Here is a 13,112-nt window from a genome sequence, read left to right as displayed (position 1 = left end):
CTATCGTCCTGACCAAGTGGATCACAAATACGAAGGATGCCCACATTTTGTTTTTAGTTTAGCTTGCAGGTGAAGGACATGACATCTGTAATTGATAATTCGACACGGAAAATAGGACACTTACCTATAGCGAGATTCGTTTCCATGTTCCTGTGAACCGAAGGTGACAGGGCACGTGAAGCCGAAGGGAAAGAGGACTCCCCCAGTCAATTATTGCAACTTAAAGCACACGACGTGCCGTAGAATCGACATCACAATTTTTCTTTTTTCCCTATTTTTTTTTTCTGGGTTTGTGAGAAATCACCGGGGAGAGAATTGGAAGGTGGGAAGTTTCCATCAAGGACCAGAACATGCATATCAAGAAAGATATCATAAGGGGCCGGCAACATCAGACCCCACAACCACCGGACAAAATAATTATACGTGACGATCTCATCCGTTGAATTTGATGCAGCAAGGATCCAGATTTTCAATGGCCCCAATGAGTGAGTGCATTCGGTGAAGGTGCTGTGGCAACAACTTCTTGACAGTCATCAAACGCCAACGTGAAATTCCCCCACCGCGAACCGGCACGTGCCGTCCTCCCATTCGAAGCTGCCCGGAGGCTTACATGTTCACACGATGCAAGAACTTCTCGTCCTCGTTTATATGGACGTGACCCTCTTGGATCTTGCCCTCTCACTTCACTATCCTCTCTTTCTCCATCTCCCTTGAGCTTTCATTTCTCTCACAGAGAGAGAGAGAAAAGAGAGAGAGAGGGAATCATTCCACAATCTGTCATATTCCTCCTAAAGCTTGAGAGATCAGATCTCGCAAAGCCCACCGACGACGAGAGCAATGGCTGACAAGGTGCATATTACCTTCCTCATCCTTTCAATTTATGAAGACTCTTTCTCTCTGACTGACAGAAAGATTATTGTAACCCACAAATGATCAGCTCTTTTGCATTCTTGCATAAAAAAATAGATTTCTCATTCTTCTGGTGGCCGAAAGAGCCGTGCTTTCCTCTGCTTTTAGCTTCGTTTTGTTTGCAGAGCACGAAAGATCTTTGCTTGTGCTGTTCACTCACTCCCTCTGTGTTTGTGCGTATGTGTGTGTGACTGTGGAGTGTAGACGGTAGTAATGGTCATGAAGGTTGACCTGGGGTGCTATCGCTGCTACAAGAAGATCAAGAAAGTGATCTGCAAATTCCCTGGTGAGTCTCACCTTGCCTGTGTCACTGGTTGTATTTTGTTTTTTTCTTCTTCTTTTTTATCACCACAGGCTTCATATGACTTAAGTGAGGCAATCACATTCGGCGATAAATAGAGCTTTCATGCTAAATGTTTTGCAAAGTCATAACGAACTAACGACTGTATGTCTGGATTTCTAATCCCAGGCTGTCATTATTTCGTAAACGGTGATTCTGTTTCTTCCAAAATTGAAAGTCTCCCACACATTGTTCCTATTCTGATTATGTATTTAGGATGAGGACCTTGTTGAATTAGAATCTGTAAGTAGTATTATGTGATGTAAACTTTAGTACCAAAATTTAGCTGTAGAAAGGAAACTAAGTTAATTTATCGGTGTTATTGTTTTGGGAACGACAGAAATCCGAGACCAAAGGTACGATGAGAAGCAGAACAAGGTGCTAATCAGTGTGGTAAGCTGTTGTCCTGAGAGAATCCTTGAGAAAATAGCCAGCAAAGGCGGAAAAACAGTGGAGAGCATCGAGATAATCACCGAGAAGAAAGATGGTGAGAAGAAAGATGGTGAGAAGAAACAAGGCGAGAAGAAAGAAGGCGAGAAGAAGAAGGATGGGGATAAAAAAGAGGGCGAGAAGAAGAAGGATGGGGATAAAAAAGAGGGCGAAAAGAAGAAGGACGCCCCAGCTGCAGAAAAACCAAAAGACGGTGAGAAAAAGAAAGACGGAGGAGGAGAAAAGCCTAAAGGAGACGGCGACAAGAAGGAACCGCAAGTTCAGAAGTATACGATCGAGCCTGCTTCGGGATATCCCACGATTTATCCAGGCGGAATGTACTACCAGCCGCCTCAGCCGTATTACCAAGGATACGGTGCCATGCCATACGGTGCCATGCCATACTCTCACGGGGTGCCGGCTTATTACAGTGAGAGCAGTTATGGTGTGAATAGGGGCTATAACACGAACCACCCGGACTACTTCAGTGAAGAGAACCCTGAGTCGTGCACAGTCATGTGATTGGATCACGAATGGGTTAGCGTTGTATGTACATGTTAACTTGCTAAAGGTTTTATATTTTATCAGTTGTGCTTGGTTGGCGGATCTGTCAAATTTGGTGGATATTTGTATTTGATCATTTGAGAGAGTAAAGGAACAGTAAGGTTTGGTGAGAAGGTCGATGATTTTATGATTCTGTTTGCAGAAATAGGATGAGTAGGTGGTTTGGTATTTTAAACAGATTAAACTACCAGTTACCAGTTGTTGAAGTTTTAACCAATGAGGACAGCTGATTCAAATCAAGTCCGTTTGCATAATGGCTATGATAGTGCTGTTCAGATAGATCTAGGAACTTAAAAAAAAAAATATCAATTGACTTAAAAAAAAAAAGTATCAATGGACAAAACATTTCAGTTGGCAAACTGCAGAATTTGTTACACGCATCGTGTTAGTGACTTCTGTCATGTAAAAGTGAGGCTGCAACAGATCGACAATGAAACTCAACGACTTTGTGAAGCTGATGTCGCAGACCATCCGACTCCTTGTATCTAGCATTTGCTGCTAGATGCAGTGATTCAGGCAGGGAGACATGAGTTCCACATTTTGGTTTATTTTTTGCCAATGATTTTCTAGATAGGGGTGAAGCCAACAGAAAAAACTCAGCATTATCAGCAAGTAATGGCAGGGCGTATTAGTGATGCAAGACAAAGTATGTAAGTACAATCCTCCAAGCAGCCAAACCCCCTAATTTCGGGACTGAATTAAATCAGAGGTTGTCAAAGCTCCAGAGTGATGACATCGAGATTCTGGAACCTTTCTAAGATTGTGGTAACATCTTCCCAGCTGATCTTTCCCATTTCCTCTAGCTTGTCTGCAACAAACTCTGCAGCGCTGCAAAAAGAAAGCGCCAGCAAGAAACTCAGACACTTGCTCAGATTAGTTTATTTGCATAAGTGAATTTGTAGCAGATGATTAAAATTCACCTGACAACTTTGTCATCATCAAGATCAGCAGCCTCTAAATCGAAGAATGTAAGATTTCGTGTGAGAACCCATTTTGTGAACGATCTTTGCCTACTTTCTGTGCACAGTTCAGCAAGGTAGAAGAAAAACCGACCCACGCAAATGGTACTAGCCAGTATCCAAAACACGGCAAAGATTCTGCCACTGGTGGTCGAGAAACTTTGATCTCCATAGCCCAGAGTAGTAATAGTAGCACAAACACAATAGAAAGCATCAACAAATTTAAATTTCTCGGTGACCAACATATACACGGTTCCAAGTACAGTGAGGACCACGACATGAACGAGGGAAATGAGGAAATTGTATCTGATTTTGTAGGTTTCGACCTCCTTCAGGATTTCAGCCAGACCAACCATGTCATTGATATGCGTAGCTCTTACTAGAAGAACTTGCTGCTTTTCAAGAATGTAATCGGCTGCTTTGCCCAGTATCAGCCCACCAAGAGCCATTCCTGTGAAAACATATGTTGAGGCTAGAAGTTTTGCCAATGTGCTACTTGGGACGAGATCTCCATATCCCACAGTAGTCATGGTAACAACGCAAAAGTAAAGGGCATCAAGTAGACCATTCATCTTCTTGCCCGAGATTTGGTTCCTCAGGAGAAAGAAACAAAAACTTCCTACACCAAGGTATGCAGCCAAGACTATTAGGATTTTTTATTAGTGTGGGTTCTTTTGTAGACTTGAGAAGACAAGGTTCAGGGCCATTCTGCTCGGGGAAATTATCCGCTGAAGGAGAATTTCGGCAGTGTCTTCTTCTTTGGACTGCATTGTTCTTGTCCTCGGGATGATTCGAAGCGTCAACTGAATTTCCAATCAAGGATTCTCTGGTATCATCATAGGCCATATCAAATGCTGCAGATTTGTCCTCATTAAGCAGCCTGCATTTTTGGAGCATTCAGCAATCAGTCAAGGGACATTCCATGAATTTTCTGTCGTCTTGTTTATCATCCAGTAGTGTGTGTTCAAACTTCCCCATGAGCTCAAGTTCTTCATACCATAATCTAATGTCCAGTCACTCTATGTGATGCAGAGTGGAAGGTGAAAATTTCGCAGCATTCACTCCCCAATAACCGTAAACTGGCCAGAAACTAGTCTCAGGCTTGTACACTGATGATAGAGAGATTTTGTTTCCCTTTAGACATTGCTTTATACATATATAAAGACCAAGGACAATTCCAATCAATGTTGACCAATACGTACTAGCGGACACGATATTGCAGATGAAACACAGCCGGGCATGTAAATGAATGGATTAAACAATGCCAAGAGGGCCTGGACTAAACAAAACTTCATCCTCTAACTCGAATGGCAAGATTAGGAGGACACGAATGGATCTACTCTTTGAAGGGAGACACCAAATATGCAATCACACATGAAAAGAGATTCATGATCTTTTAAGAAACTGATTAATCTGCAACCCATCCCAGAAAGGTCAGATGATCATGAGGAGACTCCAAAAAACAAGAAACATGACATGCATGTCTACTTCTTGGAGCCGAAAATGAGACAGTGAGCTTTGTCTAATTTACCTGACAAAGCGAGTCTATGGAAGAGAGAATGGCTTCACAAAAAGATTCGCATTGCCCCCCATCAGAAACAGGACCGCAAGGTTCAAACTATCCCAAAGAGGAAGCTGAGGACTTACACCCGCTGTTTCCACGCACCCCATTATTGAACTGCGTTCCCGCATTAGTGCACACGTGAAAAAGCATCCTCTAAGGCGCATCTTGGAGGAGATGAATTCCTTGATGTCGAACTGAAAATTCCATTACCAAGTGAAGAAAAGAACCTGCCTTTGAATTGTGAATCCGAAAATGGTAATTTTGGGCCCAAGTGCAAGTCCCGAACATTGTCTCATTCGGCCTCTGTTGGCTGAAGAGGGCCCAACTGAATTTCACGGGATTGCATTTTCTTTCTTCTTTTTCTTTCCCCGGAAACGAAAGCAAATTCTCTAACCCTATCTATTTTCTTCGACGCGGAACTTGATGATATTAAACTGAAAACTCCACTGTATCGTAATTCGAAACTCTTGATTTGGAGGGTGAGAAGAAGTTGAGTGAGATGAGCAAGTGGACGCATAGAGGGAGAGGCTCTCATGGTGGTCGAAGTGATAAAGGGGTGGGAAGTGAAGAAGTACAAAGGGTAAGCTAGCTGCTTTCAAAGGTGCTTGTTTTCCCGATTTTCCTTAACATTCAATCAAAGATGTAAAAATTTCTAGTTTGATTTAGGTGAGACTTTTATTATCATACTACTATCGAGTCAATTTTCGGGACATGACCATTGGCAAGTGCATAAAATGTATGTTTTGGAGTGACGTGATTGTCCAATATGGACTCTTAGATGATCACATAAAAATTGTTAAGGTCCTATTGTTTATCGGATTCCTATGTAGTTTACAGGGTGCTTGAATAACATCACTTCTAGCTAGGTAACCATGATTTCCCAATTCCCCCACACTAAAATGGTTTTCCATTGTGTCAACCATGGCAAATTGATCAAATTGGTAGTCGAGAAGGTCATGGAAAGGTTGAAATCAAAGGATAGATTAGTGACTAAACATATAGCTGGAATTTGGGAGAAGTTGTCCAAAAAGTCTCTAATCTATTGTACTTTTGTCAATTCAATCTTCAATATTTTAATCTTGCAATTGAGTCACAAACATTTTTCACTTCTTACTAATTCAGTCCTAAACCTTCTCACTTTCTACTAATTGAGTTTATTCAATTAATTTTGGTTAGAAATTATTAATGTGGACTATTGGTGCTAAAGTGGCACTTTTTAATAGAATTTTGATTTTTTTTATTTTTTTCTTTGTTTTTTAAGGTTTGGATCTAGGGCCAGCCAGGTTTGCCAGCCAACCCTCGCCAGCCACAAACGAGGGTCAGCAACCTACACCAGCCACATGCGAGGGCCGGTTGACCCTCGCCGACTTTGAGTAAGGACCACCAAACCCTAACCAAAAAAAAAAGAAGGGTGAAAGCGAAGGCGTGCGAGCCCTCACCTAGAAAAGAAGAGGGCCGCAACGCCCTCGCCAGATATGGCCAAGTGAGGACTTGGTGCCAACCCCACGAGAGGGCGGCAACCTCGCTTGGGGCCCTCGCCTAGCTAGATCTAGTGAGGGTATCATGGCCCTCGACATTTCTAGGCAATGGTTCGCGTGCCCTCACTTTTGGAGAAAAGGGTCACTAGCCCTAGATCCAACACCACCCCCCCCAAAAAAAAGCAAAATAAAGTAAAAAATAATAAAATATTCAAAATATCATTAAAAAGGTGTTACATTAGCACCAATCATCCACATTATCAATTTTCTAGCTAAAATTGGCCAAATGGACTTAATTGGCAATCGGTAAAAAAGTTTAGAACTAAATTGACAAAATTAATATATTTAGGACTGATAGGTTTATGATTTTTTGGATAATTTCCCCTAAAATTTGTAATTAAGTTGTAGCAATAAGCGAATTGATAGATGTCAACTCTGGTGGCATGCAACGTGTGGCTCATTCAAATTCATGGCACGGGGTGTATCAACAAGATGACTTTTGCCAAGGTCGTCTTTAATCAACTCTCCTCATTATGAAAAAGTGTTGTTGTTTCTTTGAACATGTTCAAGCGAAATTGTCAAGAGCTGATGGCTTAGTTGAGATGCAAAAAAAGTTATTATCCAAAATCGGCGTTCATGCAAGAACAAGGAGCATTGAGAAAATTGATTATTGAATGAAGAGAATTGGAGAAGCATTTTGTAATAAGACAGTCCTCATTGTACTCGACGATATTGATAACGGCGAGCAAGTAGAAAAATTAAATAGACAGAGCACTTTGTATCCAGGATTTAGAATATTGATTACAACTAAAAATAAATAAATGTTTTACGCATCAATAGTATAAAGTATCAAATTTTAAATTATGCAATGGAGGTGAGGAGTACTTGTCATGCACTTGAGCTTTTCAAGAGGCACATGTTTAACAAGGACTCTCTACAAATGATTACGATGATCTTTCCAGAAAAATGGTATTTGCTACTGGGAGACTTTTATTGGCTCTTGAAATAACTCGCTCATTCCTCTACCACAAGACACAAACTATGGAAAGAGACATTGGCCAAGTTAAGAAAAGCACCAAACGAAATGTTTTTCAAAAGTTGAAGATTAGCTATGGTTCCTTAACTTTCAGGCAACAACAAATTTTGCTTGATATTGCTTGCTTTTCCGTTGGTGAGGATAAGACGAAAGCAATTTTTATGTGGGAAGAATGTAAGTTTTCCTCTAATACTAGAATTGATGTCCTCATTAGTATGTCTTTGTGAAATATTGAGGAGAATAATTGATTTTGGATGCATGATAAAATCAGATATCTTAAAAGGAATATTGCTGGGCAGGAAAATTTAATGAATCTGGAAGAGCGAAGTAGGATACGATAATACAACGGAGCAAGCACTTCTATTTATTGGCTGTTATTAACCGACTTTCCCATCTCTCCAGGCAATTCCAATACAAATATCTCTGACATTAATTATTACACTAAAACTTGCTTTGATGAAGAAAGGACTAAATTATTCCGGAATTTTCTAGGCCAAGAGAGAAAGATCTGGAGAATGGAGAGAAAGCAGCGGTGCTCTCTTCAACATTGAATTCTACACATTTCTTGCTCTCATTTGCAGATGAAGAGAAATGTTCAAGAATTAAAGTTTAATTTACGCAAAAGTTATCCAAAGGACGCTATTGAAACTACAGAACATAATCAAGACGGATTTGTTGGAGTCATCCTCCTCCAACATCTAAGCCAATGGATTTGTTGAATTTATATACAATGACTTCACGGATGATTTGAAACTACATAACATAATCAATTCCAGTTGCATGATGGCTATAATCATGCTGTTCAGATAGATTTAAGAACTAAAAATCATCAATGGACAAAACATTTCAGTTGGCAAACTGCAAACTTTGTTACACACACCTTAATAGCGAATTCTTACACGTAAAAGTGAGGCTACAACAAATCGATAATGAAATTTAACAATTTTTGTGAAGCTGACGTTACAGACCATCTGACTAATAGTACTTGGCAAATTACAGCACGACAATCTAGCATCTACTGCTAGATGCAACTATAAGAGTTTTCCTAATGTAGATTACATTAATTAATATTGTAATTACCATTTACGAGGTTGGTTTAAGGTAGAATAGAATGTTTCTTAATTTATTTAATATAGGGCTAGCTAGTATGAGTCGAATTAAACTTGGCCCGTAATGAAAGGGCTTGGTTGAAACTCTATAAATAATGATCAACTCTCTCATCTAACTCTAATTCTCACAATTATCCTCCTCACAAAAAGAGTGTTTACCTAATGTTAAATGATGAGGGACCATCTCATTGAGCTAGTAATATAAAAAGCAATAGAGGATAAGTTCTTGAATTTGGATTGTCATTATTCTGCATCAAGAACGGTGGTTCAAATCAGATGTGTAAATCTATTTACATGATTATATATGTGTTATTGTTTCTAGTTATAGAGATCTTGAGTTGCGCTTTCGCGTCTTACAGCAACAATTCAGGCATTGATACATGTGTTCCACATTTTGGGGAGACATTCACTAATGGTTGAAGCCAACATTATCAGCAAGTAACGGCGGCGCATATGAGTGATACAAGACTAATGTAAGTATAACCCTTCGAAACAAGCAGCAAAAGCCCCCTAATTTCCGGCCTGAACTAAATCAGATGCTGTCAAAGCTCCAGAGTGATCGACATCAAGATTCCGGAACCTTTCCAAGATAGCCGTAACATCTTCCTGGCTGATCTTTCCCATTTCCTGTATCTTGTATACGACAAACTCTGTAGTGCTGCAAAAAGAAAGCGCCAGCAAGAAACTCAGATATTTGCTCAAATTAGTTTATTTGCATAATTGAATTTGCAGATGATTAAAATTTGCCTGACAGCTTTGTCATGATCAAGATCTGCTGCCTCTAAATCCGACCTCGTAATATTTCGTGTCAGAACCCATTTTACGAATGATCGTTGCCTGCTTTCTGTGTACAGTTCAGCAAGGTAGAAAAAAAACCGAGCCACACAAATGGTACTAGCCAGTATCCAAAACACGGCAAAGATTCTGCCACCGGTGGTGAAGAAACTTTTATCTCCATAGCCCAGAGTACTAATAGTCACGCAAACACAATAGAAAGCATCGACAAATTTGAATTTCTCAATGACCGACAAAAACACGGTTCCAAGTATAGTAAGGACCACGACAAGAACGAGGGAAGTGAGAAAATTATATCTGATTTTGTGGGATTCGACCTCCTTCAGGATTTCGGCCTGACCAACCCTTTCATTAATGTGCATAGCTCTTACTAAAAGAACTTGCTGCTTTTCAAGAATGTAATCGGCCGCTTTGCCTAGGATCAGCCCATTAAGAGCCATTCCTGCGAAAACATATGTCGAGGCTAGAAGTTTTGCCAATGTGCTACTTGGGACGAGATCTCCATATCCCACAGTAGTCATGGTAACAACACAAAAGTAAAGGGCATCGAGTAGACTATTCGTCTTCTTGCCCGAGATTTGGTTCCCCAGGAGAAAGAAACAAAAGCTTCCCAAACCAAGGATTGCAGCCAAAATTATGAAGATTTTAAAAAATGTGGGTCCTTTAGTAGCCTCGGGAAGATGAGGTTCGGTGCCATTCAGCTCAGGGAAACTATCCACTGAAGGCAAATTGCGGCGGTGTCTTCTTCTTTGAACTGCATTGCTATTGTCCTTGGGATGATTCGAAGCGTAAACTGAATTCCCAATCCAGGATTCTCTGGTATCATCATTGGCCATATCCAATGGTGCAGATTCGTCCTCTTTTAAGCAGCCTGCATTTTTCGAAGCATTCAACAATCAGTCAAGGACATTTCATGAGTTTTCTGTTGTCTTGTTTACCGTCCGGTTGTGTTCAAACTTTGCCATGAGCTCAAGTTCTCAGTACCGTTCACTCCCAAATAACCTTAAACTGGCGATTCTCTTTGATTATGAAACAAATCTCAGGCTTGTACATTGTGATAATAGAGAGACTTTGTTTCCATCAAGACCAAGGACAATTTCAATCAATGTTGACCAATACCTACTTGCGTAGCCAATATTGCAGATGAAACACAGCCAAGCATGTAAATGCATGGATTAAACAATGCCAATAAGGCCTGGACTAAACGAAAATTCATCCATTCATGAATGGATCTCTACTTTGAAGCGAGACACCAACCAGGCAGTTACACAAGAAGAGATTGATGATCTTTTTAAACACTGATTGATCTTGCAACACATCCCTGAAAGGTCAGATGATCACGAGGAAAACAAGAAAACACGACATGCATGTCTACGTCTTGGAGCTGAAAATGAAACAGTTGGCCTTGTCTAATTTACCTGACAAAGCGAGCTCATGGAAGAGAAAATAGTTTCTCAAAAGATTTGCATTGCACCTATCAGAGAAGGACCGCAAGCTCCAAACTTTCCCAAAGAAAAAAGCTGAGGAGCTACGCCCGTTGTCTCCACGCACCCCATTATTGAACTGTGTTCCCGCATTAGTGCACCTGTGAAAAGCATCCTCCTAGGAGCATCTTGGAGGAGAATGAATTCCTTGATGCGGGACTGAAAATTCCATTACCAAATGATGTAAAGAACCTGCCTTTGAACAGCGAATCTGAAAATGGCAATTTGGGCCCAAGTGCGAGTCCCGAACATTGTCTCATTCGGCCTTTCTTGGCTGGAAAGGGCCCAACTGAATTTCGCGGGTTTGCGTTTTCTTTCTTTTTTTTCTTTCCCAAAAAACAAACTCCTCGTCCTAAGGTTTTTTTTGTCTAATACTAATGTGGAAATATTTAATTGATAAGGCAAATGAGGCCTAAAAAAATTCGAACTCAAGATTCCTAGCTCTAGTATCATGTAAAATTTTGTGAGATCACTTCTAATTGTGTTAAAAGCTTAAGTTGTTTAATGAATACGTTATATATTATTAAAATATTCTAACAGAATTGAAGAAGTATAAAGAACAAGGTAGCTACTTTCAAAGATGCTTGTTTTCCCAATTTTCCTTAACACTTAATCATAGATGTAGAAATTTCCAGTCTGATTGAGATGGAACTTTTATTATAGTAAAGTAAATGATGAATGGACGCTATGTTTATCAAAAACTGTAATGGGGGAATAATGCTATTGATAGCTATGGAGCTTCACTGATAGTGATTGTGGGCAGTGGGAGAAAAAGGAATGAGTTAATGAAGTGTGATGTAAATTCTCATCTGATCATTTAATCTTTCAATACTCTAGACATTTCTCCACTTGAATACTCCATGTTAACTTTAATAGCCGTAACTCGAACATATGTACATCTACGTTATTTATAATCCCAAGATCACTAATCTCACATTGGAATCTAAGTAAAATTCCGGGACATGACCATTGTTGAGCACAAAACTAATGCTTTGTAGCGACGTGATTGTCCAATATGGACTCTTAGACAATCACATGTAAATTGTTAAGGTTCTATTGTTTATCCGATTGCAAAGGAGTTCATGTGATGCTTGAATAACCCCCCTACCCCCCCCCCCAAAAAAATTAAAATGGTTTTTTATTGTGTCGACCATGGAGAACTGATCAAATTAGTCGTCGAAAATGTCATGGAAAGGTTGAAATCAAAGAATAGATTGGTGGATGAACATATAGTTGGAATTGATCATCAAGCTATAGCAATAAACGAATTATTAGATGTCGACTTTTGGGTGTTCAGCTCATTCAAATTCATGACATGAGGGTATCGGTGAGACAACTCTTGCCAAGATCGTTTTTAATCAACTCTCTTCTCATTGAAGCATAATTGTCAAGAACTGATGGCTTAGTTTTTTTTTTTTTTTTTTTTTGTTCGATAAACACGTACGACGATTTCATTGATAGCAATTTAGATGTGCTACATCCGAAATTAAAACATCCAAGAGATTAGATGGAGGATATTGGACCCAATTGTCCGGTAATAGATTTCTTCGCCCGGCTTTGACCACCCGGTCTGCGGCTGCATTCGCGTCTCTTCTACAAAGGGGTGACTTTGATGGGCTGAATTCTAGCTATTAGCTCATGGGCTTCACAGAGCAAGGGCCTGATTTCCCAGCAGATCCGGCCCGCAGAGACTTCCTCCCAGCTCGCAAAAATGGCTTCTTTGTTCTGATCTGTGAACGTGCGTATCACTTGCACTAACTCAAGCTGATCAGATTGGATCTCCCAACTCCTTCCGTCCGAAACTGCAGATGAGTTCTTCAATAGCCACTTTAGGGTTTCAACCACTGCGCTAGCTTCCGCTTGAACGGCCGAATCGGCTTTAACCAACCGAGCAAAACCGGCGATCAGCTTCCCGCATGGTCTCGCATACCCAGCTACCGCCGCTTCTCGAGTCGCTGAGGAAGGACCCATCTACGTTCCACTTGAGGTAGCCGCGGGTTGGGGGGTTCCATTGCATAGGTGAGTCGGATTCTTTGCCGTGTTCTTGAGTTTTCCGTGAGAGGCTTTTACTGAACTTGCTGATCTGTTGATGTTTGGCGAGGGCTGATTCAAGAAGATGCTGCGGGTTGGGTTGTTGGTTTCAAAAAACCAGATTGTTCCTCCCTCGCCAAATCTGCCACAGCAGTTGGGTAAGAAGTTCAAAAGAGATGCTTGGGTGTTGGAATTCAGAGATCCACTTTTCTATACGACTGATCTGGTGTTGGTTGATGTAGATCTGGATTTGGGGGTCTTCCCATACTTGTTTCGTCCATGGGCAGAGGAGAAAAAGGTGTTCGCTTGTTTCCGGGGAGCATTGACAAATAGGGCAGTGGTCATCTGGAATTATCCGTCTATGCGAAAGGTTAGTTTTTGTTGCTAAAGCATTATGACAGATATTCCATAGGA

The 13,112-nt window shown here is 40.6% G+C and overlaps 3 protein-coding genes across 3 annotated transcripts; 1 reads left to right on the top strand and 2 right to left on the bottom strand.

Moving 5' to 3' along the window:
• The first annotated feature begins 622 nt into the window (after positions 1-622).
• On the top strand, positions 623-2,410 carry LOC120292954 (heavy metal-associated isoprenylated plant protein 5-like). Its single transcript, XM_039311549.1, has 3 exons — positions 623-849; positions 1,114-1,195; positions 1,590-2,410. Exons 1-3 carry the CDS (start codon positions 838-840, stop codon positions 2,198-2,200), a joined length of 705 nt encoding a protein of 234 aa, XP_039167483.1. The 5' UTR covers positions 623-837; the 3' UTR covers positions 2,201-2,410.
• Positions 2,411-2,927: 517 nt separating this feature from the next.
• Positions 2,928-9,012, bottom strand: LOC104428181 (two-pore potassium channel 1-like). The gene is made up of 4 exons (XM_039310773.1): positions 8,969-9,012; positions 3,967-4,081; positions 3,163-3,851; positions 2,928-3,070 (listed from the first exon to the last, which is right to left on the bottom strand). The coding sequence occupies exons 1-4, from the start codon at positions 9,010-9,012 to the stop codon at positions 2,956-2,958; spliced, it is 963 nt and encodes a 320-aa protein (XP_039166707.1). The 3' UTR covers positions 2,928-2,955.
• On the bottom strand, positions 8,769-12,638 carry LOC104428182 (two pore potassium channel a). Its single transcript, XM_039310772.1, has 3 exons — positions 12,265-12,638; positions 10,602-10,768; positions 8,769-10,054 (listed from the first exon to the last, which is right to left on the bottom strand). Exons 1-3 carry the CDS (start codon positions 12,636-12,638, stop codon positions 9,087-9,089), a joined length of 1,509 nt encoding a protein of 502 aa, XP_039166706.1. The 3' UTR covers positions 8,769-9,086.
• Between the last annotated feature and the right edge of the window lie 474 nt (positions 12,639-13,112).

The sequence above is a fragment of the Eucalyptus grandis genome, chromosome 4 (genome assembly GCF_016545825.1).
Source record: "Eucalyptus grandis isolate ANBG69807.140 chromosome 4, ASM1654582v1, whole genome shotgun sequence".
Lineage (NCBI taxonomy): Eukaryota > Viridiplantae > Streptophyta > Magnoliopsida > Myrtales > Myrtaceae > Eucalyptus > Eucalyptus grandis.
The sequence above is the reverse complement of the archived record's forward strand: the minus strand, read 5'-3'. Positions and strand labels throughout refer to the sequence as shown.

Bases quoted from the DNA above. Each gene is read 5' to 3' on its own strand.
- LOC120292954 (XM_039311549.1), top strand. The intron at 1,196-1,589 runs GTGAGTCTCACC...TGGGAACGACAG, and splicing joins AGTGATCTGCAAATTCCCTG to AAATCCGAGACCAAAGGTAC.
- LOC104428182 (XM_039310772.1), bottom strand. From the start codon at position 12,638: ATGGGTCCTTCCTCAGCGACTCGAGAAGCGGCGGTAGCTGGGTATGCG. The intron at 10,769-12,264 runs GTAGAAGAGACG...TGCTTTTCACAG, and splicing joins CCCATCAAAGTCACCCCTTT to GTGCACTAATGCGGGAACAC. The intron at 10,055-10,601 runs GTAAATTAGACA...CGAAAAATGCAG, and splicing joins CCATGAGCTCGCTTTGTCAG to GCTGCTTAAAAGAGGACGAA.
- LOC104428181 (XM_039310773.1), bottom strand. From the start codon at position 9,012: ATGGGAAAGATCAGCCAGGAAGATGTTACGGCTATCTTGGAAAG. The intron at 4,082-8,968 runs GTTCCGGAATCT...CCAAAAATGCAG, and splicing joins GTTACGGCTATCTTGGAAAG to GCTGCTTAATGAGGACAAAT. The intron at 3,071-3,162 runs GTGAATTTTAAT...TTCTTTTTGCAG, and splicing joins GATGATGACAAAGTTGTCAG to CGCTGCAGAGTTTGTTGCAG.